The sequence below is a fragment of the Grammomys surdaster genome, unplaced genomic scaffold, assembly GCF_004785775.1.
Source record: "Grammomys surdaster isolate TR1022 unplaced genomic scaffold, NIH_TR_1.0 98, whole genome shotgun sequence".
NCBI classification, from domain to species: Eukaryota; Metazoa; Chordata; class Mammalia; order Rodentia; family Muridae; genus Grammomys; species Grammomys surdaster.
Window position 1 is genome coordinate 13693215 of NW_021604577.1, and position 27942 is coordinate 13721156.

At 40.9% G+C, this 27942-nt stretch overlaps 1 protein-coding gene across 1 annotated transcript in view; it reads left to right on the top strand.

Annotated features, from left to right (window-relative positions):
• Baz1a (bromodomain adjacent to zinc finger domain 1A) overlaps window positions 1-27942 on the top strand; it is an 87956-nt gene that overhangs the window by 42846 nt on the left and 17168 nt on the right. Inside the window, exons 7-18 of the mRNA XM_028781608.1 lie at window positions 3674-3808; window positions 9207-9306; window positions 9873-10039; window positions 10925-11020; window positions 11675-11813; window positions 13798-13944; window positions 18411-18506; window positions 18626-19016; window positions 19226-19333; window positions 22131-22255; window positions 23869-24468; window positions 27520-27683. Coding sequence (XP_028637441.1) covers window positions 3674-3808; window positions 9207-9306; window positions 9873-10039; window positions 10925-11020; window positions 11675-11813; window positions 13798-13944; window positions 18411-18506; window positions 18626-19016; window positions 19226-19333; window positions 22131-22255; window positions 23869-24468; window positions 27520-27683 — 2268 coding nt within the window. The remainder of the gene's footprint in view (window positions 1-3673; window positions 3809-9206; window positions 9307-9872; window positions 10040-10924; window positions 11021-11674; window positions 11814-13797; window positions 13945-18410; window positions 18507-18625; window positions 19017-19225; window positions 19334-22130; window positions 22256-23868; window positions 24469-27519; window positions 27684-27942) is intronic.

Genomic DNA, 27942 nt, shown 5'->3' on the forward strand with positions numbered 1-27942 from the left:
AGACAGAGCATTAGAACAAATCCCCAACAGCCCTGTCCCAAATCTAAAATGGAGATCGATAGAGGAAGACACCCGTTGTCAACCTGTAGCCCATACATGTACAGGCAAGCATACCACATGTGCAGAAGGACAGATTAGAAACATACATTTAATCAGCTACTGGTGCTTAAGGTGTGTATTTCATTGTGTGCAAATGTGAATCACAAAAAGAAAAGAAATTAAAAAAGATGAATTTATATTTAAAAATGATATTTCAGATATTTAGACAAATTATTCATTAAAATAGAACCAGGACACTTGGGTAGCCATTTGAAGACACAGCTGTGCATGCATGTATACATGAAATGAAACAAGTGCTGAGGTAATGCTCGCTACAGAGCTGCAGAGAGCAGCAACTGCAGTGCCACTGAGACTGTCGACAGTGGACACAGCAGGTGAAAATGCCATCAGTGAAATGCCTCCAACAGCAAGCACTGTATGGACAACACCTGCAGTGGGCACAATAAAGAACTAAAATTTATTAGAATACATAAGCATCCTAGTGAGAAACTGAGAAAGTTAACATGGTTAAAATGTAATGTGGGGCTGGAGAGATGGCTCAGTGGTTAAGAGCACTGACTGCTCTTCCAGAGGTCCTGAGTTCAAATCCCAGCAACCACATGGTGGCTCACAACCATCTGTAATGGGATCCGATGCCCTCTTGTGGGGTGTCTGAAGACAGCTACAGTGTACTTACATATAATAAATAAATAAAATTTAAAATGTAATGTTTGCCATATAAAAACTTGAAAGCATTATTAAAGTATAAGAAGTATTTTTGGCATTTTCTGAGTAAATATATAAGTTGAGCATCCCTACTTAGAAAATCAAAAATACTCTACGTCCTAAAGCATTTCAGCCTTGTTGATTATTGAGGTGACTATTATTATTATTACTGAAGTATGGAAATGTCTACGCTATTAAATGTAGGTACGTACAAAAAATTTAAAAGTATCATAAAGGAGTTGGAGAGATAGCACAGCAGTTAAGAACACTGGCTGCTCTTGCAAAGGACCCACATTTGAATCACAGCACCTACATGATGGCTCACAACTGTCCACCTCCAGTTCCAGGGGACCCAGAATTCTCTTCTGACCTTCTTGGGCCTGAATGCATTTGGTATACAGATATACATACAGACAAAACATCCACATACATAAAATAAAGGAATAAATCTCAAACTATTTCAAGACATTATGCAGATAACCTTTAAAGTATGTGAAGGTGTGTATAGGCCAGGTGCAGTGGACACGCCCGTAAGCTCAGGATACCGAGGTAAGAGATCACAAGTGTGACTGTGGTGTACTACATACAGATATGCTGTCCAGTCTCCTGTGCAAATGAATTTCACATTTACACTTAGATTTTACACCCCTCCCCAAGATATCTTCTTGTATATTTGCAAACATTAAAAAAATCTTTAAAAATATGAAATCCTTAGGCTCTGGGCATTTCCAAAAAAGCACGATCGTCGTGTACTTGAGAAGAACCCACTCTGGTCCTCATGCTGTAGTATGAGTACATGACCATGCTGATACAGTCTAATGTAGAAATGTCATGGGTCCTTGATCTGTTAGAATGATCAGGATCGACAGGGTTTTAGATGCTAAAACTTGTGTTCTACCAGCAAAATATATGAGCTGTGTAGTAGGGCTCTCCCTGTTTGGATAATATTGACATTTCTGTAGCTTTGCTTTCCTGGACCATTTCTGTAAATCACATTTTGCTTTTCTTTTCTTTTTTTTTTCTTTTTCGAGACAGGGTTTCTCTGTGTAGCCCTGGCTGTCCTGGAACTCACTCGGTAGACCAGGCTGGCCTCGAACTCAGAAATCCTCCTGCCTCTGCCTCCCAAGTGCTGGGACTAAAGGTGTGCGCCACCACCGCCCGGTCGACATTTTTCTTTGAGGTTAAAAATTATAATCTGGGGCTGGAGAGATGGCTCAGCGGTTAAGAGCACTGACTGCTCTTCTGGAGGTCATGAGTTCAATTCCCAGCAACCACATGGTGGCTCACAACCATCTGTAATGAGATCTGATGCCCTCTTGTGGGTGTCTGAAGACAGCTACAGTGTACTTGCAAGCGGAAGCTGGAGCAAGAGGGAGAAGGGAAGGGGAAAAAAATTATAATCTGTCCACTAAGTCAAAAAATCTGGGGTTGAGCATGCTCTAAACATTGTTCCAAACAAATTTTAGATAGAAAGTAAAAGGTAAATCTCAAATGTGGTGAATATCTTAGAACCTTACAGCTCAGGTAAGAATAAAATTTTTTATTTGGGACTTTATAGCAATTTGAATTTCTGCTTTTATCAAGACCAACTCATCTTAATATATAAAGTATTTAAGTCATTACCTAGCCCCGACAAAGAATCAAAATGTTCAGTAGTTGGAAAATGGTTGGAAGATTTACTGTGAGCCAGGTAGTAGCAATCCTACTCAGGAGACTGGGGCAGAAGAAGAGCATGTGTGAGGTTAGCCTGGACTTCACAGAAGTTTGTCTTAGAAACCAAAACAGAACAAAGCAACACGAAGGAGGAAGACATTTATTGGAGTACTGAAACATTATATTGTGTTTTGTAAAGAATACGAAATTATTATGTGCCAAGTAAAAGCAAAATAACAGAGTTTTTAAATGTACAACTTGAATATTTTCAAGTCAGGCATGCTGGTGTATACCTACAATTCCAGCACTCAGGAGGCAGAGTCAGGCTAATGCCTGAATTCAAGACCAGCCTTAACTAAAAAAGCAAGTCAAAGTTAGTTAAAGGTACATACTGAGTTCCCATCTCCAAAAAAAAAAAAAGAAGGATAGAAAATTTAGACAAAATTGGTAAAAAAAAAAAAAAAAAAAAACAAAAAACGGGCTGGAGAGATGGCTCAGCGGTTAAGAGCACTGACTGCTCTTCCAGAGGTCCTGAGTTCAAATCCCAGCAACCACATGGTGGCTCACAACCATCCGTAATGAGATTGGATGCCCTATTCTGGTGTGTCCGAAGACAGCGACAGTATACTCATAAATAAAATAAATAAATAAATATTAAAAAAAAACAGAGCTGTATCTATAGAGATGGTTCACTGTTAAGAGATAACTACTGCTCTTACTGAATTTGGTTCCCTGCATCCACACCCACATCAGGTGCTTACAACTGCCAATATGTAACTCCAGCACCCGCCTTCATATATGCACATACCCATACAGCGTAAACACCTGACAGTAAAAATAAAATAAATCTAAAAAACACATTGAAATAGCTGTCAGTATTTAAAACTCTGTAGAAACATTGTTGCTATTTTGTGGAAAAGTGGTTTGGTTTTGTTAGGCTAAGTCTCATGGAACTGCATCTTAAAGCTATTGTGAAGCCAAGAACATTGAGGTTCTATCTTGCAAATGCTGGGATTACAGGCATGTATCACAATACTCAGTTCATGATAAACTTTAATTAGTTTTCTATCTGGTATCTTTCTGACAAATTATTTAATGTAGAAAAGGATCACATAAACCAACTACATAAGTGTATTTGAAACACAATGTTTTTGGCTTAGTCTTTAACAGCAGTAATAGTGGTCATATGACATGGAACACGTTGTATACAGTACACTAATGTGTTGTCACTATACCCTGTGTGTTTTTAATTAAGGCATCGTCTTTTTCAACATATAACATAGCAGAGCAAGATTTTTCTTATTTCTTCCCTGATGACCCACCTACATTTATCTTCAGTCCTGCTAACCGACGGAGAGGAAGACCTCCCAAACGAATATCTTTTGGTCAGGTAGGTAAAGAAAAGTCTAAACTACCCTTAGCTTAATAAAGCAGGATTTGCAATCAATGAAATGTGTAGTTCCTGTCACCCTTGTAACCTGTAAGAAGAGTGCCCTTTACTTCATAAAGAAGATCTGAGTGTGTGTTCCCTCGATGCTGCTCAGCACTAAAATTTATGACGTTTGTTGTGTGGACTCAGGGTCTCAGGAGACAGATCTTATACCAAGGGAGGAGTCTACAGGCAGTTACTCCAGAAAAACCAGTGGGATGAGAAACTCAGGACGTTAGAATAACATTCAAGTATTCAGAGCAGTTCTGACCAGTGGGCTTTAAGAAAGGCCTAAATGAATCCCAAGAGTTGGCCGTTTGCATAAGAAGAGCTCCTATGGTGCATACATTTGAATACTTAGTCATCAGGGAGTGGGCTTCGAGGTTACCAAAGCCTACACCATACCAGGTGTCTAGACCTATGGTTCAGGATGTAGCTCTCAGCTGCTGTTCCAGGGTCTGCCTGCATGTTGCCCTGATGATAATGACCAGACCTTTGAAACCATGAGCTAGCCCCCAACTCCATGTTTTCTCTTACAGTAGTTGTCTTGGTCATAGTGTCTCTTCACAGCAGTGGAACAGTGGCTAAGACATTGAGCCATAGGGCAAAGGGGTGGAAGGGTACTTGAGACATGAACATGGTTGTAAGGGACTCAGCATTGCTTTGCAGAACGTTCATCGTGCACATAGCATAGCAGATCTATAAACACACAGAGATCTCATGGGCTAGCCAGCAGAATGTGTAGTCTTGAGGCTACATTTTGCAAATCAAATGGTTCTAATATTCTTTATATAATATCCAATTTGTTTATGTAGTTACTAAAAATAGACTTTAACCAAAAAGTGGTGGCCTAAATCCAAGCACATAACAATCTACAGGTGTGTGTAATGAGAGCCCTAGACTGCACAGTAAATCTCTTAGAGACTTTAGAATGAGAAGGGCAGTGTGGCATGAAAAGTGTGTCAGTTGCTTCTCAGTTTACCTTTGTTTGTTATAGCAGTAAAGAATTTTTCCTCATCAGATCATTGTCATTCCCCACAGAGACACCATGGAAGTGTCTGGAAGTGGACAAACTAATAACCTATGCAGGTCTCAGAGCTAGAAGGAGTGTAATTGGATCCTTCTGATCCTGGACTCTCTTTCCTTTTGCATTTTTGTTTTCTCTTACCCTCCTTCTTTGCTGGTTCTTTTCTTCTGACTAGAAGTTGCTGATAGCTATAATGATTTGCAAGCCAGCTTCCAGTGCTTCTAATAGGAGTTTGGAGGGTGTTTGGTATATGTGATGATTTGTTTATGCTCGGCCCAGGGAGTAGCCCTATTCAGAGGTGTGGCCTTGTTGGAGTAGGTGTGGCACTGTGGGTGTAGGCTTAAGACCCTCACCCTAGCTTCCTGGAAGTCAGTCTTCCTCTAGCAGCCTTCAGATGAAGATATAGAACTCTCAGCTCTGCCTGCACCATGTCTGCCTGGACGCTGCCATGCTCTTGTCCTGAGGATAATGGACTGAACCCTGAACCTGTAAGTCAGCCCCAATAAGAGTTGCCCTTATAAGAGTTGCCTTGGTCATGGTGTCTGTTCACAGGAGTGAAACCTTAATTAAGACAGAAGTTGGTACCAGGGACTGGGGTATTGCTGTGATAGGCCTGACCATGGTTTTGTTTGGAGGGATGTGGATTTTGGGACTTTGGAAAGCAGTAGAATACTTTTAAGTTGGGCTTAGTGGGCTAACCTAGTAGGAATATGGAAGACTTTGTTGCTGAGTATGATTTGAACTGTGCAGACCTGGCCTAAGAGGGTTTCAGTGGAGAAGAATTTCAGTATATGGCTTAGAAACTGTTTTTTGTGGTATTTTTGTGAAGAATGTGGCTGCTTTTTGCCCTTGTCTGAAGAGTCTACCTGAGTGTGAGGTAAAGAGATTTATATTAATTGCATTGACAAAGCAAGTCTCAAAAAAGTCCAGCAGAGACTTTTTTATCTGGTAGTCTCATGAAGAATGTTTTGATCAAGGGTAACAAACTTAAAAAGAAAAAAATAAAAAAGTATATGGTTCAAGTATTAAAGGGGCACCAGGAAGTGAAATTGAGCCAAATCCTGTGTTGTAGGAGATAACAGATTAAAGGAGTGGGATTTTGGGTCAAGATCCTACCCAGCTAAATTTAGATGCAGTCATGGTAGTGCATATTTTTATCCCAGGAGATAAAGCCAAGCAGATCTCTGAGTTCAAGGCCAGCATGAGACAGAGCAAGTTCTAGGTGAAGAAAAGCTTAAATCCAAGCATAGTGGTACACACCTTTAATCCCAGGAGACAGGTATGCAGATCTCTGAGTTGTAGGTCAATTTACAGAGCAAGATCCAGGACAGTCAAGCTTAGTGAAGGAGTTGGGAAAGAGGAAGCTAGTGATAGTGATAGAACAAGGGGGCCATATTCCAGCTTCTGTAAGCAGCAGAACTCGGCAGCTTTGGTCATGTGTCTCTGGCTTTATATTCAAGGGAAGAAAGACACTACTGGGACAGTTGATGCTGGTTAGCTGGAGCTAAGAAATTAGTGGTGACTAAGAAGAGACCAGCATCACTGAGGTGAAATCTTCTGGGATGTATTTTCTGAGAGCACAAAGCTGTGTTCCAGAGATAGCCAAGGTTGTACCTCATGCTACAGCTGTACTTGGTAATGTCTAAGAGTCACCCAGGTGGTACTGGTTTCAAAGGCATGAAGGGATCATTGAAATAAGAAGCTGTAACATTGAAAATGTCTTGGAGACCCCAAGATGTTCGAGATGCCAGAGCTGTGGGTTATCTGTGGAGGGAAGCTGCTAACAGGGAGTAGAACCTGCCCAGGAGAAAGAGGTTTGTTGCAGTGAACAAAGAAAGGAGTTGGGAGATCTGAACACTGGTTTGACCTCAGCCACGGAGATGCAGAGTTTGGAGTTTGCCCAGCTGTTTCCTGCCTTGCTTTGGGAATTACAGTGATTGGATGAATCTCAAGAGACTTTGAACTTTTAACATTGTTGAGACTGCTATAGACTATGGGGAATTTGGAAGTTGAACAAAATATATTTTGCATTATGCTGTAGTTTAGGTATGGCCCCCATAGACTCATATGTTTGAACAAACCTATGGGGCCCAGGGAGTGGAATGTGATGATTTGTATATGCTTGGCCCAGGGAATGGCACTATTCAGAGGTGTGGCCTTGTTGGAGTAGGTGTGTCACTGTGGGTGTGGGCTTAAGACCCTCACCCTAGCTTCCTGGAAGTCAGACTTCCACTAGTAGCCTTCAGATGAAGTTTAGAACTCAGCTCTGCCTGCACCATGCCTGCCTGGACGCTGCCATGCTCTTGTCTTGAGGATAATGGACTGAACCCTGAACCTGTAAGCCAGCCCCAATTAAATATTGTCCTTATAAGAGTTGCCTTGGTCATGGTGTCTGTTCATAGCAGTAAAACCGTAACTAAGACAGTATAATTTAGAATTTATTGAAGTGTCTTGGTCATTTCCAGGCTCCTGTTAAGTGTTGGCTGAAAGAGTTGTCTGTGTTATAAAAAGAATAAGTAGGACAGATAACGTTTCTTCCTCGCTGAAAAGCCTTCGGTGGAGACATCCAGTTGTTCCTTCCTTGTGGGAAGTCTTGTCACTTTTCTCAGAGCTCCTCCAGTCTTTGTGGAGGAAAGGTGTTTCTCCTTCAGTGTAACCTTCAACATAGTAACCAGTTAATTACTTTTATTTCCTAGCTACAGTTCAAGTGTAATTATCTTTTTCAGCTGTTTAGAATTTCCACTTCAGAATTTATCCAAATTTTGAAATAAGGTGTTTACTTAGAATATTGAACCTTAGCAGTCAAAACCTTTCTCATATTTTACTTACTAAGATCTGACTTCTCTAATAAACTATTCACGAGGGAAGGGGCCAAGTCTACCTTGTTTATCACTGTTATTTAGCACTGGCCTAGTACTTACCAAGTACTTAAATAGTAAAATGAATTTTATGTTTTGTTATAAATGATTATTAGAGAGCCAGCTGTGGTACAAGGCAGAGGCAGGACTGTCACAGCAACCCTGAGGCCGTCTGAAGCATTGTCTATATAGAAAGTTCCGGGCCAGCAAAGAGCTGCATAGCAAGAATACTGTCCCAAAATAAAATAAAAATTTGAGATTGCTTAATATTGACCACAAAAAAAAATCCTCCTGACATGTCTTTCATATTTGATGTTTATATCATCTAGATTATAAAGCAATCTTGAGGATTTATTTTTCTAATGTATAGTTTTTATTGCTCTTGATATATTACCAAAGTACTAGATTTTTTTAAATTTCTTTAGGTCTGGAGATTGACTCATATTCTATATATCTCTATGATTATGTCTTTTTTTTTTTTTTGGTTTTTCAAGACAGGGTTTCTCTGTGTAGCCCTGGCTATCCTGGAACTCACTCTGTAGACCAGGCTAGCCTCAAACTCTTGAACTCAGAAATCCGCCTGCCTCTGCCTCCCAAGTGCTGGGATTAAAGGTGTGCGCCACCACTGCCCGGGTTTTTTTGGTTTTTCAAGACAAGGTTTCTCTGTGTAGCCCTGGCTGTCCTGGAACTCACTCTGTAGACCATGCTGGCCTCAAACTCAGAAATCCGCCTGCCTCTGCCTCCCAAGTGCTAGGATTAAAGGTGTGTGCCACCACTGCCCGGCTTGATTATGTCTTAGGGTTTCTATTCCTGCACACACACACAAAAAAAAAGTTGGAGGAAAGGGTTTGTTTATTCAGCTTACACTTCCACATTGATGTTCATCACCAAAGGAAGACAGGACTGGAACTCAGGCAGGTCAGGAAGCTGGAGCTGATGTAGAGACCATGGAGAGATGTTACTTACTGGCTTGCTTCCCCTGGCTTGCTCAGCTTGCTTTCTTATAGAACTCAGGACCACCAGCCCAGGAATGGCACCACCCACAAGGGATCCTCCCTCCTTGATCACTAATTGAGAAAATGCTTTACAGCTGGATCTCATGGAGGCATTTCCTCAAGGGAGTCTCCTTTCTCTGTGATAACTCCAACTTGTGTCAAATTGGCACACAAAACCAGCCAGTACAGATTAGAATGACTAATTTATCCATTTATACTTGAATTCATTTTAATACTTACAGAAAGCTGTAATTGGTATGGTTTTGTTGGTTTTCTTCTGTTCTGGGCATTTGAATCTAGGGCTTCAAGATACTTATGTGAACTTGGTATTCTACCACCGACCTATGACTGCAGGCCTGGTGAGAGCTTTTGGGGTTTTGGGGTTTTGTTTTGTTTTTTCCTTACCTAGAAAACTTGGCAGACTTATGAGTTTATGTAGTTTGTGGTGTACCACTTTAGTTTCCTCATTTATTTTTTAGGAAGACAACATTGCTAGTAAGCAGACTATTGCAAGATGTCGGAGCAAAGCTATTAAGGAAAGAGACAAGCTTTTGAAACAAGAAGAAATGAGGGCACTGGGTGAGTTTTAACATTCCCTCCAAACACTGTTTAAGGATAAAGACGAACATTTCTCGGGCCCAAATGAGGAATATTTCTGAATGATAAATCTCTCAGAGATTACTGCCTTTTTTTTTTCCCCTGAATGGCCCTTATTCATCTCTTCTAAGTATCCCCCCCACCCCCCGACTGCTTAGTGCTAGATTGAGCGCTAGCTGTTGTAAGGGTCTGAGTGGTCTGGCCTTTCCTGACACTGCCTCCCAGCTTGACTGCATCTGAATCTAGTTCAGTGGGATTAATACATTCCGGTTGTGAGGGCTGTGATTCCATATCTTAACAAGTAGATTACTTAATTATCGTTCTTTGTATATGTTTTATTGTCTTTGGTTTTAGAGGCAGGATATGTTTGTCCTGGTGTGGGTAGCTTACCATTTAATCAGTTACCTGCTAGTCCCTCAAGAATTTGTGAATCTCTACTACTCTCATTTAACCTAAATTAGTTTAAAGCCTCTTTTATTAGATTTTTTTTTTTAAACCGAATTTCTGTTTTTGTCAGTGTATAGTTTTAAATTTGACCTTCTCCACAGCTTTTGAAAAGGCTAAACTAAAACGAGAAAAAGCAGATGCTCTGGAAGCAAGAAAAAGAGAAAAGGAAGATAAGGAGAAAAAGAGGGAAGAATTGAAGAAAATTGTAGAAGAAGAGCGACTAAAGAAAAAAGAAGAAAAAGAGAGACTTAAAATAGAAAGAGAAAAGGTATTCAGTATACATATATATATATATATATAGCTGTGATTCTTACATATAATAGAAATTTACATATTTAAATGTGTCACTAATTCTTTAAACTAAATTCTTTTACCATTTTCATTCACATTTTTGAGCCTACATAGAACACAGATAAAAATATTAATCTCCCCAGGGGACTGGAGAGATGGCTCAGAGGTTAATACTCAATACTCAACTTTTTGTTTTGTTTTGTTTTGTTTGTTTTGTTTTTCAAGACAGGGTTTCTCTGTATAGCCCTGGCTGCATTTTTAAATTTTTTAAAAGTTACAAAATGGAACATGATTGAAGACACTGTTTGATCTACACACACACACATACACACACACACACACACACGTACAACATATACATAGTCCATACACACACAATAAATAAATAAATAAATAATACTTTGATTCATTTATTTCTAGTCTTCATTCTTAGCCTTAAAACTAAAAACAGGGCTAGAGAAATGTTCAGTGGATTGAAGTTATTGGCCACTCTTGGAGGGGACCCAGGTTTGATTCCCAGCACCCACATGGCAGCTCACAGCCATCTTCATGAAACCCTAGTTCCAAGGGATTTTTTTTGTTTGTTTTTAATTGAGACAGGGTCTTGTGTAACCTAAGCTGGCCCCACATTTGCTCTGTAGCCAAGTACGACCTTGAATTCTTGCCAATACCTTTAGGTACTGGAATTACAAGTGTACACCACCAAGCCTCATTTTACACTGTACTGAGGATCAAACTTGACTGTTGGGCAAGCACTGTACTAGCTGAGCTGCCTAGCTCCAGTGTTTATTAACATTTCTCAGGTGATGTTAATATTGACAGGTAAATTTCTTCTAATAATTTTTATAATCTTTTTTGCTAGGAAAGAGAGAAATTACGTGAAGAAAAGCGAAAATATATGGAATACTTAAAGCAGTGGAGTAAACCCAGAGAAGATATGGAGTGTGATGACCTTAAGGTATGACCATGCAGTGCTTGCCACAGATGTATTTCATGTGTCCTTTGTGGCTTTGCTGACAGGATGGTTGGTTTGGCTGGGCATGGTAACACATGCATTTAGTCTGGCATTTGGTAGGTAGAGACAGGTGGACGGATGGATGGATCTCTTGTGAGTTTGAGGCTATTCTAGTCTACAGACTGAGACTCTATCCCAAAAAAAATTGGGGGTGAGTTTGGGTTTGGGTTTGTGTTTGTTAGCAGTGAGAAAGGTCTTCCTGTGCAGACCAGGCAGGCTGCAGCTCCTATTCACCTGTGTCACTCTTCTGAGTGCTGAGATTGCAAGTCCATAGTGGACACCTAGCTGAAAAGGTTGTTTCTTTTTTTTTGAAAAGGTTGTTTCTTGATAGAAGTGCATCTTCCTCATTTAACTGAAAGGAAACAGCCGCTATATAGATAGATGGTTTTCTTAGCTTTCCAGGGATGCACTGTTACTGTAGCAGTGGTTATTCTGCCAAAATAGTTGATGAGACTTTATGATACCTGGCATCCAATAACTGCTGTGGCCAGGCATGCATTTAGGTTTATTTGGTTAAGAGAATAAGGATTTCATTTATTTCTGGAAATAAAAAGTATCTAAACCTTTAAACATTACATGTACTATTTAACCTTGCAGGAACTTCCAGAACCAACGCCCGTGAAAACTAGACTACCTCCTGAAGTCTTCGGTGATGCTCTGATGGTTTTGGAGTTCCTTAATGCATTTGGGGAACTTTTTGATCTTCAAGATGAGTTTCCTGAGGGAGTAACTTTAGGCAAGTATTCAAGTTACCTGTTGCTTCGTGACAGTTTACTCTGACATAATGTATTGCTTGATTTCTAGCTGTCTTCGTTAGGGTTTCTATTGCTGTGATAAAACACTATAACCCAAAGCAACTTGGTGGGGGTGGTGAGGGTGGGGGTTTGCACTTCCACACCAGTCCATCATCAAAGAAAATGAGGTCAGGAACTCAAGGCAGAAATCTGGAGACAAGAGCTGGAGCAGAGGCCTTGGGGAAGTGCTTTTTACTGTCTTACTCATCTTGCACTCTCACAGCATCCAGGACCACATTCCTGTGGTAGCATCACTCCCAGTGTCTGAGCACTCCACATCAACTAGAAAGCGCCCTGTAGACAGCTACCGGCCATGTGGTGGAAGCATTCGCTCAACTAAGACTCCCTCTTCCCTGATAGGTCTAGTTTTGTGTCAAGTTAACAAAAACAACTGGCACACTAAAGATGTACAGGGCAGGCCGGGCAGTGGTGGCGCACGCCTTTAATCCCAGCACTTGGGAGGCAGAGGCAGGTGGATTTCTGAGTTCGAGGCCAGCCTGGTCTACAGAGTGAGTTCCAGGACAGCCAGGGCTATACAGAGAAACCCTGTCTCGAAAAACCAAAAAACAAAACAAAACAACAAAAAAAAAAGATATACAGGGCACACACACATACACACACACACAGACACACACGCACACACACACACACACACGTATATTCCAGGAAAGCAGGTGGGGTACAATATAGAGCCAGAAAAGGAACAGCTAGAGGGAGAAAGGAAGACAATCAAGGATGGTGGGGAGGCGAAATGCAAACACACAATTATATACATGCATGAAAATATCATTAAGAAACAGTCTTGTATGTTTATTCAATAAATTAGTAAAAAGAAATAAACATAAAAATAATTTTTTTTAAAGAGTAAGTGACCGTTCACAGTTCTGTAGGGTCGTTGAACATCTCTTAGAGTATGATTGCAGTCAAAGAGTGGCTGGGACTGAGATGAAGGTGTGACTGGGTAGTTGTTTAAGATGGTTTTGCATGTACATGTTTCAGTCCTCTCCATGTGACTCCCACTAGGAAACAGGAACTGTTACCTAGGCTTGGGGCTGGTACATCCTTACCTTTGCCATGGGCCCTCGTAAGAACAGTCATAGACCTAGAACTCAAGGGCTGGCGAATAGACCCACTTCTTGAGTGAGGAATGCCATGTGAGAGTTTACAGACAAGTAGTTTCCACTTCTAATTTACAATTAATTTACGTGTGGGTTTACAAAATTTGTATAAACATTTATAATAGAGTCCAATATGAGAAGGAATTTGAATCAAATTTTACGTTTTTATCCAATAAAGTTTTTTAAGCTGCATGCAGAAGCCTTGGAGACACAGGTTTCTTTGTCATTCTTGCTTTACTAAGAGAACGCATTGACCAATAGGGGTCCCGAGACCTCGAGTGTCTCCTTAAGGGCGAGGTCTGTGGCATGCAGCACTGATGCCATATGAATCGTGAGCATCTAAACAATTGGTGAACGTTTGAATATCCACACAATGTTAGGACTAAAGCCTAACAATGAGAATTGCCTTTCCTGTACTGTTTGGTAAGCAGCATCCCACCTAGCTCTCGTCAACAGTGGGGCAATAGTAACGAAGTATGGTTTTATGGGGTTTCTTTGTTTATTTATTTTGATTTTTGAGACAGTATTATTATATAGCTCTGGCTGATCTAGAGCTTGCTATGTAGACTGGTAGAACAATCTGACTTCATCACCACTTCCTATAAAAAGATATTTTTAGGTGTAGCTAAGCTTGTGCCTCGACTTGAATTGACTTTGGTTCAGATAAGACCTGGCTCTGCTTTGATAATCAGGCACTTGAGGGAACAGTGCACAGGCTTGTGTTGATTGAATGTTTATTATTTTCCAATGGAGTTGTTTCTTCAGTCATGACAGAACTTTAAATTCCTTTTAAACGTTTTATTCACAGAAGTGTTAGAGGAAGCTCTTGTAGGAAATGACAGTGAAGGCCCACTGTGTGAATTGCTTTTTTTCTTCCTGACTGCAATCTTCCAGGCGATGGCTGAAGAAGAGGAGGAAGTAGCCAAAGAGCAGATAACTGATGCTGACACCAAAGGTCAGAGTTCAACACCGCTGTTGATTGAGCTAGCAGCTTTGTAGTAAAACTGGGTTTTGATGGATTATTTCACAACTAACTTTTCTTTTGCAGTTAGAAAATATAGATATTCAGTTTACCTGATGCTAAGTCATAGTATGCTAACAACATATTACCAGATATATGTAAAAACTTAATATTGATGTTTCTGACAGCCTTTGAGACATTTTCCCCGAGTTGTCTTCCTTTTGTTTCTTTATATTTTCCCTTGTAATTTAGAAACATCTCACTGTCCGGTATCTGCAATGCCAAGAAACTCTGCTAAATAGCCTTTTCCCTCTGCCCTTTATTGGGAAAACTTAAATTCTTATAACTACTTTCAACTGAAATACTATTGCTAATTTTATTGTAGATCTGACACTTTTTGCACTAACATTTAGGATATTTTTTTTATCTGGATAGTTTGATTTAGAAATTTTGTTCTTTAAATTCTATGCTCTTAAATATCCAAGGTCAGTATACAATATGTTAACATAGCAAAATTTTCTTTGAAAAGCCTTTAGAAAACTTCTGCAGCTATGCTCACTAGTCCTTCAAAGCACTGGGCTGGGCCCGCCATCTAATCCACTCTGTTCCCTGATGTGCCTTTCCTTTTACACCTTGTTAATAAACTGTTTCTATGCCTGTCGCTTAAAAACTGTGTGGATAATGCTAACTACTCCCAGGACCTCATAAAATTGGGCATGGGAGAACATACCATAATATTAGCATTGGGGAGGTAGAGGCAGGAGGGTCAGAAGCTCAGGGTCATCGTCAGTAATGTGCTGAGCTGCGTCCTGGGACACATGAGACTCCTCAACAAGCCACTATGCGCACTGTTTTGTTTACCTCCTGTAGTCAGAGGAAATGAACATTTATGTGATTGTGGACTAGGAGCTTGATTAAATAATGCTTCCATCTGTTACGTAAAAATCTTCGTAAGGAAATCATGCCAGGAGATGTGTAGGTAGTTTGAGTTCTGTGCCTAGTTCCTGGATCAATGAGATTGATAAATTTGTGTCTAATGCTATCTGCCTTCTGATTTTATGGTCTGAGTTGAAGTGAAATGTATTCTCTGGCTTAAGTGTCGATCACCATAGGTTCCATATCAAGGTCGTGTTAGCAGCATGACTGCCCCATTTTCATCAAATGAAAGTATTCACATGGCCATTGTGTTGTGTCAGCCAATAACACTACAGAATTATTGGTAAAGTTCTGACTTTAACATAAGACATTAAGCTGTGTTTAGTTCCATATTTAAAACAGAAGATTGCCATTTTGAAAGCTCTAGTGCAATAAGAAAAGTGGGTCCAGCAAGTTAGCTTAGCAGATGGAAACACTTGCTGTGCAGGCCTGGTGACCAGCAGTGGTGACCAGCGCTGGTTCCCTAGAGCCCATAGTATAAGCAGAACCAATGTCTGAAGGAGTTGCCCTCTGACCTCTACACGTGTGCCTGCACACACAGGCATGCACAAGCATGAAATAATGATAAGTACAATGATTTTTTTTTTTAAAGAAAAAGAATGAAAGGGAACTTGAGTGAGAAAATCAGTTAGTGCAAAGGAAAAAAATTAGAAAGCTGTTGGTGTTTGTGTTACCATTTTTTTTTCTAGTCAGGATTTGCTTGATCTATTCTTTCTATATCTCTGTTCTTATACAGAACAATCTCAAATATAAAAATAAAGACTGGATCTCTGCATAAATTCTTGCTACAAAATAAAGGTTACATATGGTTCAGTGACGGCAAGTACCACAGGAGTGACTGTTTCCTCCCTTCTCAATAACAGAAACGTTTTCTAAAGTCTTCTTATAAACAGGGAGATAGCGTTGGCTTTTTTTTTTAAACTTCTACTTTGATTGGTTTTATTTTCTGTACAAAGAACCATATGTAGCTAAAAGAATTGTGGCTAGTGAGGTGATGGACCACAAATTTAGGCAATCTGAACTATAACCCCCTAATGACTATAATATATCATCTCAAAATAGATAACAGAGTTAAAAAGCTAATTATTTGTCTTCTTAGCATTGCCCATATCTAATTTCATTAGCCCTTGGGATCCTTGTTTCATATCAAATCTTAGAAATGTCAGTTTTAAAAGTCTTGTTCTAGCCATATCAGTTATTCCTGACTTTAGTTTTTTCCTGTTGATGCTGCTGCTATTTTGAGACAAGATCTCTCCACATAAGGCCTTGGATTTGGAATTTAGCTGAGGTTGACCTTGAATTCCTGCCTCCTTTCTCCATGTTCTAAATGCTGGAATCACGGTCATGTTCTACCATAACCATGGTACCATAACCATAACCATGTCTTTATTTTTACACAATGAACCTAAAATTCTTTGAAGGACAAGAGCATCTTCCTTAAATGGAACAGTTTTGAGCTTTTATTTTCTGGGATATCGTTACCGAATGTTGTAATTATATAAACCTCTTTATACATTAGAACGGTTTAATAAAGTCAGGCTTGGTGGCACAGTCCTTTAACCCACCACTTGTAAGAATCAGCACACATGTAATAATAAGGGAGGCAGAGACAGAGGACTCTTGAGCTGGAGGCTGGCCTGGTCTATATAGAGAGAACCTGTCACAAAACAAAACTAATAAATGTAACTGTTTCGTACAGTTATGTGGAATACAGTTCAGCCATGCTCTCTTGCGAGAAAGGACCCAGGGAATACTGAGGAGATTCTAAGGAGACAATTGTAATTCTCTAGAGTGCCATGTAGTAGATAATACAGTTTAAGAATACATGTTTTGAGGTGAAGAGATGGGCCAGCAGCTATGAGCACTGGCTGTTCTTGCAAAGAACTGTGGTCTGAATCGCAGCACCCACATAAACACCAACAACTGTCTTTAACCCCTATTCCAGAGGATCAGATATCCCCTCCTAGCCTTCTTTAGCACCTGCACATACATGGTACACAGATACACAAGGGTGAACACACACATGTAATTTTTTTAATGTAAAAGAATAGTATTTTAACATGTCATTTTATATGACTGTAAAAACAATCACTCTGTTATTGGTTCATTTCTTAAGGCCTCTGTCGCCTTTGTTCTAAAATGCTGATTTCTTCTAGATGGTAGAGGGTGGACATGATACTGTCTACCGAGGAAGAGGTCTAGCCCACTTGTATGGCTGTGTCTAGCAGTGTGGGTAATCATAGTGCATGTTAATGTTAAATGTGTTGTGGCTTTATATGTAAATCGAAAATGTGAAGTTTTAGGTAAAGTATTTGCCTGTTACTTGAGTTAGGTCTGGTAGGTGTGACTTCAGCATTTACAATAAATTTAATCAGGTAACTTCTATGTGGTCCTGTTTGTATCTTAACATCATCAGTAATTGTGATCAGACTTGACCCCAGAGTTGCCTTTTCCCTGGAAAAGTTATGCACTTTATTCTCTAGGGTTCCTTTTGTCAACCTGGAAATTTTACTAATTGAATCATGCTAGAACATTATGGAAACACAGATCCAGATTAGCCTGAGGTCCTTGCTGGCAGTGCAGGAGAGGTGACAAGATGGGTGGACAGAAGTCTGATCTTCTCACTCATTTTAACCTAGGCTTTTCTTCTATTGAGCTTCTAATAAATATTTGAAGAACTTAGATTCCTTATCTAGACTCACCCCTTTAGGAAAAATAAAGCCCAGATGAACTGATTTGTTGAAAGAATGTGTACTGGCAGTGCTAAAACAAGACATGACCTGTTGATGAGAATAACTTAGAATAAACACTGTACTGGAATATAGTCAGCAGGTTGGTTTGTTTGGGTTTGTCTCTAGAAAACATGAGGGGTACAGTTGGCACTTGAGGTTTTTATCTGTGTATTACAATTGGAAGGAGTTGTTTATATGATGCTTATATTTTTATACCAGTAGATTTGTTGTTTTGATCTACTGTAACTTAAATGGTTTTCAAAACTAAAGCTATTCTCTTAGAAAGTAAAGGGAAGTCTTCCTCCTACTTCTTAGACTGAATATTTTGAAAGTGAGGGACTGTGAATGAAAAGCATGAGTAGCTGACAGCAGTGCAGGCTTGAAGGTCTGCTGGCAATTTAGTGATGATGACAACCTGTGCTGTGCTGTGTTCAGTCTTAAGATGTTTAGGAGACTGGGTATCTTTACTCAATTGTCAAAGTAGACTTTTCAGGTTATATTAAATGAGTGATTTGTTTTAATTCTAAAATACACTTTGCCATTTTTGTAATATGTAAGTGCATCTTGCTGGTAATTTGGAAATGCTCTTGTGTGCTCTGGAAGGAAATGTTAGTGTACAGTCTGTGTTCTAGGATCTGTTGCTTTGGTGGAGACCAAGAGAATGTGAATAACGCTGTGCCGGGTGTTGGTTCTTCTGAGGTTCCTGAATGTTAAGCTGTTTTGTTGATCGTTTTAAAGGGGCATTTTTCCCAAATATTCTTACACTAGAATAAAGTGTTTATTTCCTTAAAGATCTAACAGAGGCTTTGGATGAGGACGCAGACCCCACAAAATCTGCACTGTCTGCAGTTGCAGCCTTGGCTGCTGCATGGCCACAGTTACACCAGGGTATGTGTGGGCTTTGTTTTTTGTTGTTGTTTTGCATTTTATTTTACTTTATAAAGGTACATTTACATTGCTGAGTATTCATTGTCTTCTAAACGGCTGTTTCATTTTTAACAATATAGGCTGCAGTTTGAAAAGCTTGGATCTTGATAGCTGCACTCTTTCTGAAATCCTCAGACTGCACATCTTAGCTTCAGGTGCTGATGTGACGTCAGCAAATGCAAAGTACAGGTACCAGAAACGAGGGGGATTTGATGCTACGGATGACGCCTGCATGGAGCTTCGCTTGAGTAGTCCCAGTCTGGTGAAGAAGCTGTCCAGCACTTCTGTGTACGACCTGACACCAGGAGAAAAAATGAAGATACTTCATGCTCTCTGTGGGAAGCTACTGACCCTAGTTTCTACTAGGGACTTCATTGAAGATTATGTTGACGTGTTACGACAGGCCAAGCAGGAGTTCCGAGAGCTCAAAGCAGAACAGCACCGTAAAGAGAGAGAGGCCACAGCTGCTCGGTAAGCATTGCTCACTCCCGCTCACGCTGCCGGTTAAAGCTCGTGTGCACCACAGCATCTCAGCCACAGCACCAGCTGTGTTTCCAGATTGCAGGGGGAGCTTTCCCAGCTTGGCTTGTAACAGCATTCCACCCACTGTCTTTAGCTCAAAGGCAAAATGCTCAGTGAAAAGTATCTGTGTGTCAGATGGACTTTTATTTGACTTTCAGAATACGTAGAAGGAAGGAAGAAAAACTTAAGGAACAAGAACAGAAAATGAAAGAGAAACAAGAAAAACTGAAGGAAGACGAACAGAGAAATTCAGCTGAAGATCTAGGGTATGGTTTGAATTTTACTCCCCATGTAGCTTTATCTATTCACCTCATATACAAAGAAATTTTAATATAGAAAAACAACACCTCATTACACATAAAGAATAAAAATAAAAGCCAGACACCTGAAACTATAAAGTGCTTTCAGAGTTTAAAAACTTAATTTTCTATGATTATATTTAAAAGCCTATGAAATTTATGTATAGACTCTTAATCAGTTACACATGTGTTACTTTTTAGTCTAATTTTGGGGAATATCACTTGTCTCTTAAAATTCATGTAAATGGTAACTTCCTACAAAGCTTTCAATGGGTTGTGTGTCCTCTCCCTCCCAAGGATTAGGTTTCTCTGTGCAGGTCTAGCTATCCTGGAACTCATTTTGTAGATAATGCTGACCTCAAACTCAAGAGTCTCCCCCTGCCTCTGCCAGGATTAAAGGTTTGTGCTTCCATGTCCAACTCAATGGGTTATTTTTAACCTAAATAGTTCATTCTCCTTCTCCCCTTTACACAGAGCCACCACCAACATAGGTACACTGTTTCGTAGTGCTTCTGAGCCTCACAGAGGAATAGAGTTAAATTGGAAAGTTGATTTCTGCCATCTTTTTCAAATACCAAGATAGCCTTGAACATAAATCTTCCTGCCTCTGCTTCCCAAGTTTATAGGTACATACAACTACACCTGGCTTAGTAGTGTTCCTAACAGTAAATGGTAAAGTGTAAAAAGTAACAAGCTAAATGTTAATCAATTAATGAAAAATATAAACAGGTAAGTGTCTTCTGCATCCCTATAGAGAAAAAGACTGTCTCACTGGGCTTTTGAGACCTCAAAGCCCACCCCTAGTAACACAGTCCCCTCAAAAGGGCGCACCTCCTAATCTTTTCCTGAATAGTCAGCGGGCTAGACACTAGACACTCAAATATATGAGCCTATGGGCCATTCTCATTCAAACCACTACAGGCAATCTTGTAAATATACTAGAAATATCACTAAATTGTATATCTTGAAACAGTGGCGAGGAGAGGAAAGGGTTTGTTTTATCTTATATCTTACAGTACATTATGAATGGTAGTCAGGACATGAAATCAAACATGAACTTGGAGGCAGGCACTGAAGAAGAGGTCGTGAAAGACTAGAATTACTATCTTGGGCAGACTGATTTCTTATTCCAGCTGTTCATAAATCATCATCAAGAAAATACTCAGTGATCTTTTGTCTACTCAACAATCTGATGGAGACAGTTCCTCAACTGAAGTTTCCTTTCTCAGTTTGACTCCTGTTAGACTGTATTTGATAAAGAACAAAGAGAACAAAAGAAAGGCAGAAAGAAAGAAATAAGGAATAAAAGGAAGGAAGGAGGGAGGGAGGGAAGGGAGGAAGGGAGGAAGGAAGGAAGGAAGGAGGCGATTTTCTTTTTTATAAAGAGAGGTTTACTTAATTATTTGTTTAGGTTTTTTGAAGCTGGATCTCTCTACAGAGCCCTGGGTGTCCTGGAACTCACTATATAGACCAGGCTACCCTTGAACTCAGAGAGATCCGCCTCCCAAGTTCTCAGATTAAAGACATGATGTTCATAGTATATAGATTGTTGTTTTTAATTTTTTGTACTGGGGACTAAACCTAGCAGGCTGTAGGTTCTTACTGTCTGAACAAACAAACTAGTTATACAAATAGACATGGAATACACATCTACCTTTCCCTGTCTTTCTGTTTTTGGCAGGGCTTTATGTAGCCATCGCTGCCTGGGGCTCCTGCTTCAGCTTTGCCAAGTGCTGGGATTACAGGCATCTATCCGCACAACTGACTTTTCCATATTTTAAATGCTGTTGTTGTATGACTGGAGGAAGGGGAGTGGAGTTTGTCTTCTCCTTCCACCTTTACATGGATTCTGGGCTCGAGGCTCGAACTCTGCTCATAGCAAGCACATTTCCCCCGAGCCATCTTGCCAGCTCCTTTTTTTTTTTTTTTTTAACACCTCCCTCATATGCCTTTTTCCTGTTGTCTCAATGAATAAAAACGTGAGCCTGCAAAACTTCACTTTGGATGTAGAGACAAAAATGATAGCATATATATTTTATTGTCTGTGAGGCTTGCAGTTTACCCTGACTGGCCTGATATTCCCTGTGAGGCCCAGGCTGACCTCAAACTCAAGGCCTCAGCCTCTGGTGTACTGGAATTACAGGCATGGACCCCTACACCTAGTTTAAATGATAGAATTCCCCCTGAAGTTCATATAATTTTTGTTTAAATTTGAGCAACATAATGGAATAAGCAGATTCTGTTTGTTCCACTCATTACTGTATCTGAAGGATGACTGTTGTCTCCTATCTCTTCCTACGCTAAGCTGTAGTCAGCAGGTAGCCAGCCCCCTGACCACGGAGAGCTCTGTTCCATTCATGTTCCCACCTTCACTGTAGCAGGCATGCTTTCTAACCATCTTCCCTTCTCTAAACTGTCCCATTCACAGAGCTGCCTCAGCAGTGAAGAACACTGGCTGCTCTTGCAGAGAGGACCCAGGTTTGATTCCCAGCAGCCACTTGGTGACTTAGTACCATCTGCAGCTCCAGGTCCAAGGGATCCAGCCTACTTCTCTGCCCTCCACAGGCACCAGGAGCATGTATTGTTCACCCATATACACGCAGGCAGAACACATATGTGTAAAATAAGTAAATGTAAACCCTCGTTTCCCTGCACTGCTCCTAGGGCCAAGCATGGTTTAACTCTGCCTGTTTCTCACCCATATCTTGGATCACTCTTCTTACTACACTTTCTCGAGATTTTAGCTCGTTCCTTTTCCTTTCAGGGAAGAAGGAAGGGAAGATTTTGATACTAGTGCTGAGAGCAAAGAAGTAGGGCGGAGAGACCTGGATCCTGATGTGGTCACTGAAGAGGAAGATGACCCCGGGTCACATAAAAGGAGCAGAAGAGGTATCTGTCGGCTCCCTCACAGCAGGGTTGTTTGTGTGTAATGGCTGGGTCTTGATTCAGCTCTACTCACGGCAACCTGTGTACCTAGGACTGGCCGGATTCTCCTGCCTTTACTCCGAGGGGATAATAGATATATGCCACCATGTCTATCTGTGTGGTATCTTAAACATCTGCCTTGATGAGTTGTAAAGACACTGACCAATTTGTTATAGAATGATGTTGTAAAAAATGTTACTATTTTTATGGGATTGTTTTGTGTTGTATTGCATCAAGACAGGGCCTAACTATGTAGCCAAGACTTGCCTGGAACTTTCTTTGTAGCTGAGGCGGGCTTCAAACTTGAAGTTGTCCTAAGTAGAGCAATTATAGAGAAGTGATTCCACAGTGGGGATAGTATATTATGAAAGTTCTTCATTTACAAGTCATTAAGGAAGAGAGACAATATTCTCTTTCATGGGTCCTTTTCATGTCCGTCGTCCCCCCCCCCCCCCGCTTCCTTGTTCCAGTTTATTTGAAACAAGATTACATATAGTATACCCTGGCCTTGAACATTGAACTTGCTATATAGTCAAGTATGGTCATGAAGTCCTAATCCTCCTGCCTCTACCTCCCAAGTGCTAGGACTGTAGATCCCCACTGTGCCTATCATAGATCAGTGTCTCCTAACCTCAACTGTGGTGTGGGGGAGGTGGGGACAGGGTCTCAATTTGTAGCCCTGGTTGGCTTGGAACTTACTATGTAGACTAGGTCTTACTTTCCTCTGCCACTTAAGTAATTTCAGATTTTAGTTAGCAAGTCTTTTGTTTTCTAAGATTTTTCTTTTATGTGCATTGATGTCTTGCCTGTGTGCATGTCTGTATGAGGGTGCCAGATCCCCTGGGACTGGCATTGCTGTGAACTCCATGTGAGTGCTGGGAATTGAAGCTGGGTCTTGTAGAAGAGCAGTCAGTGCTCTTAACTGCTGAGCCATCTCTCCAGCCCCTGGCAAGTTTTATTGAGTCTGGTTTTACTAGTTTTTACTCTTTATTGTTTAAAATAATGTGCAGGCCTACACACAAAGACCTGTCCTTGTGTCTTCACACAACGTGTTCTCTGCATGCCAGGCAGGAGGAGGTCTACTTGTCCTGGTCTTAGAATACCAATCCTGCTCGGTTAAGGCCCCAACTTCAGATAGAGTCACAGTAAAACACAGTTCAGTTTGTAACACAGTAAATCATGGTTAGCTTTGTGTTTCATAGTTATTTATTTTTTGTTGTTTTGTTTTGATTTTTTAAGACAGGGTTTCTCTGTGTAGCTCCTCCTGTTCTGGAACTCACTCAGTAGAACAGAGATACAGAGATTTGCCTGCCTCTGCCTCCCGAGTGCTGGGATTAAAGGTGTGTGCCATCATCACCTGCTGTATCTTATATTTCTTTAGTGAAAATTGAAAATATAATAAGGCTAGATATGATGGCAGAGGCCATTGAGAGCCAAAGGCAGGCGAATCTCTGTGGGCTCCAGGGCTTCTGAGTCTGCTCCATAACGGGACCCTGTCTCAAACAATAACAACAAAAAACAAAGAAATAAAATAAATAAATACAATAACAATAATGATACATTTTATTTCAATGCAGGGAAAGTGGGACAAACTGCAGTTAAACAATGTATAAAGCAAGAAGAGATGAACTACTGTATAAAGCAGGAGCCTCTGACTGCCGATGCAGAAGCAGCCTTGAGACAGGAGCAGCAACAGAAAGAGAAAGAACTCCTGGACAAGATCCAGAGTGCCATCGCCTGTACCAACATCTTCCCCCTGGGGCGTGACCGCTTGTACAGGCGGTACTGGATCTTCCCTTCGGTTCCTGGTCTCTTTATAGAGGAGGACTATTCAGGTCTCACTGAAGACATGCTGTTGCCTAGGCCTTCATCATTTCACAGTGACGCGCAGCCTTGCGATCCTCGGGTCTCTATTAAAACTGAAGAGTCCTTCATGTCTGAATCTACCTCCAGCCTCGACCAAGGTCCACTCGATGATTCTGTGCTGCTGCCAAAACCAGTGCATAAGCCAAACAGGTGGTGCTTTTACAGTTCTTGTGAACAGCTCGACCAGCTCATCGAAGCGCTCAACTCCAGAGGACACAGAGAAAGTGCCTTAAAAGAGACCTTGCTGCAGGAGAAGAGCAGAATATGCGCACAGCTCACTCACTTCTCTGAAGAGAAATTCCATTTTTCAGGTAAATGTTTGTTCTGTTTTTTAAGTCAATGTCTCTACATATCCTTGGCTTTCCTGGAATTCACTGTAGAGCAGTGTTGAACTCAGATCTGTCTGCCTCTGCCTCCTAAGTGCTGGGATTAAAGGGCTGTGCTGCCATTCCTAGATTAAACCTATTTCAAGCTGTTACACATATGTTAAAATATGTTAGCTTTCATTCTGACCTATTCTTAGTTTGCAAATTACACAGTTACCGTACATTTCTTCATACCGACAAGGTTCTCAAAATGTTATGTTGTCAATCTTCTCATTCCTCGACAGTGGACGGGCTACTTGTATATCTCAGCTCTGCATTATCATGACGAAGCACCTGCACAGAAAACTGGGCAAACATGAGGCTGGGGGCTGGCAGGAGTGAGCCAGCGAGCGCCACAGTGGTTGCTTAGAAACAGAAGACCAGCCTCAGCTGGCTTTCCCCCTTCCCCTTTTATCCCATGTGGGCTCCAGTCTACTGAGGTGGTGCCACCATTCCGAGGTGGTTCTTACACCCTCTGTCTGCTACTGGCTAATGTCATAGATATCACTAAAGTCTAGGGACTCCCTCACAGACACCCCTGGGGTATCCTTTACTATACCTCTGTGCCCAAGACCCAGAAGTTTTGAAGCTACTACGGTGAACAAGATTAATGTTTTGACTGTGTCCCAGCCAGATGCATGAATGGTCTCTGGGTGGAGTGGCTGCTGGGGCAGATGAGGTTGCAGTACTTCCTATGGGAGGCTGACTCACTGATGGCAGATAGGAGAAAGAAAAGCATCTCTATGCGGTGTGAGTTTCAGCTATGAGAGTCTTGGAGAACATTTGGGGCATGTTACTGTGTCACACACACTTTATATATTTTCCTTTATGTTTGTTTCTTTTTTATTTATTATACTTTCTTATAATATACATCCTGACCACAGTTTCCCCTCCCTCCACTCCTCTCTCTTTCTCTCCTACCTCCTCTCTTCCCCAGACCCATTCCTTCTCAGTTTCCCTTCACAAACAATCAGGCCCCCAGGGATATCAACCAAACACAGCATAACAAGTTGCAGTATAAGACTAGGCACAAACCTCCCTATCAAGGTTGGATGAGGCAATCCAATAGGAAGAAAAGGGTCCCAAGAGCAGGAGATATATATATATATATAATTTTTTTTTTTTTTTTTTGGTTTTTCGAGACAGGGTTTCTCTGTGTAGCCCTGGCTGTCCTGGAACTCTGTAGAACAGGCTAGCTTCAAACTCAGAAATCCACCTGCCTCTGCCTCCCAAGTTCTGGCTGTCCAGGAGCTTGCTGGCTTTGAACTCATAGATTCCTCCTGCCTCTCCCGAGTGCTGGGATTAAAGGCACCTGTCCCTATGCCCAAGGAAGCCTCTCTGATAGTGACTGGGCTGGGCACCGATCTGTGAGTACAGCAGACTGTCATTAGGAGTCGTTTCATTGACTCTGGGGTGGGGGATGTAGACATGTTTGGTTCTACCCTAGGTCTCTTAGCCGTCCAGCTGCCAGGTCCTGGCTATCCAGACAGTGTTGGGCATGGACTCTGCCTCCTGGGGTGGGCCTTAAGTTTAGACCATTTTTATATATTTTCAACAGATCAGACACTCGCCAATTGAAAGTGTACAATTCAGTATATTCACAAATGGACAATGACCCCACTGTACATCTTAAAACACTTCTGTTGCTTCAAACAAGAATCTCTGTGGGCCAAGAAATTATATTATATTTTAGCAATTATATTATATTTTAGCAAGCTAAAAGTGCTTACCTCATAAACCTGATGACCTGGGGTCAGTTCCCTGAGCCCACATAAAAAGCCAGCTGAGGTGGTGTAACTCTGTCCTGCCACTCCTGCAGTAAGATGGGGTGGAGACAGGACAGTCAGCTGCAAGAAACACACATGCATGTCTCTAACTTTGGACAGTCACAAGTCTTTCAGTGTCTGTTAAGGTTTCTCTTGATATTCTTTTTTCTAGGTTTTCTTTTGAGGGGAGAGGTGGTTTGGTTTGGTTTGGATTGGTCTGGTTTTAGTTTTTCAGACAGGTTCTTATGAATGGAATCTTATCTTTTGTGGCTAGTGTCATAAGAATAATGCTTCTAATGTTCTGAAAACTTTATTACTTTTTGTGGCCAAATAATCTTCTATTTTATACATACACTACATTTTATTTATCCATTTATGGATAGATAGGAGTAAAATTTCTTTGTCTTGTAATAACTTTAATACTCCAGGAACTGCTGGTTTGTTTCCCAAAGCAGCTACACGTTTATGTTTTCACCCCTGCGTGAAGCTTCTAGTTTCTTTACTTCCTTGTAAATGTCTAACTTTGTGTATCAGCCATCCTATGTGTGTGAAGCCTCCCTGGAGAGGAGCCATTGGTATACCTTCCTCAAAGAAATTTCTATACAAATCTTTTGCTCATTTTGTAAATGGATTATTTGTGTTTTTATGGAATTGTAACAGTTCTTTGTATGTTCTGGACACAAGACTGTGATGACGAGTTTTATGTCACCTTGACACAAGCTAAGGTCATCTGGGAAGAAAGACTGAGAAAATGCTTCCGTGGATTAGTCTGTAAGGAAGCAGGGCTTCTTGATATGATTGATGTGGAAGGACCCATCTCGCTGGGGGCTGGCCTGGCAGGCTGTGCCACCCTGGGCAGGTTGTCACGGAGGGTATAAGAGCAGGTTAAGCAAATCACGAGGAGCAAGCCAACAAGCAGTTTCTGCTTCAGCTCCTGCCTCCTCCAGATGCCTTCTGTGAGTTCCTGCCCTGACGTCACTCAGTGATGGACTGTGACTTGTTGAAAGTTAAAATAAACCCCTTCCTTCCCAAGTTGCTATTGGCCATGGTGTCTGTCACAGCAACAGAAGCCCTAAGACAAAGGCCTTTACCAGATTTACTAAAAATCAGATCATGTCATGTTTTCATAGACACACTATTGAGAATTTGTGGTTATTTCATGTAAATTATCTCAAAATTGTTATTTTTATGTGGAGAAAATCTTAATAAAGATATTTGATGGTTATTTCAGAGAAACCTCAGGCTGAGAGCAAGCCTGTTTCTTCTCGGGGACGGTCCTCTGGAGCATGTGACCCATCACAGATGTCTGCAGAGAGGCAGCTTGAACTGAGGCTCAGAGACTTTCTCTTGGATATTGAGGACAGAATCTATCAGGGGACTCTAGGAGCCATCAAGGTTTGTCCCTCATGTTTAGTTACACCTTAGTTGCTATATGTAAATATTTCTAAATGTTTTATATTTTTTGTCTTCCCTAACCAGCTCTTGCCTTCTCTGCTTACTCTTGTTGGTTGGTTGTTCCCCACTAATAAGACCTCATAGATACTAAACAACAAGTATATCTCCAGCTGTTGATGTCTTTATCATTGAGACATGATTTTACACTAGCTCTGATTGACTGGAACTTTCTGTCTTGGTGATGGAATCACAGGCTTGT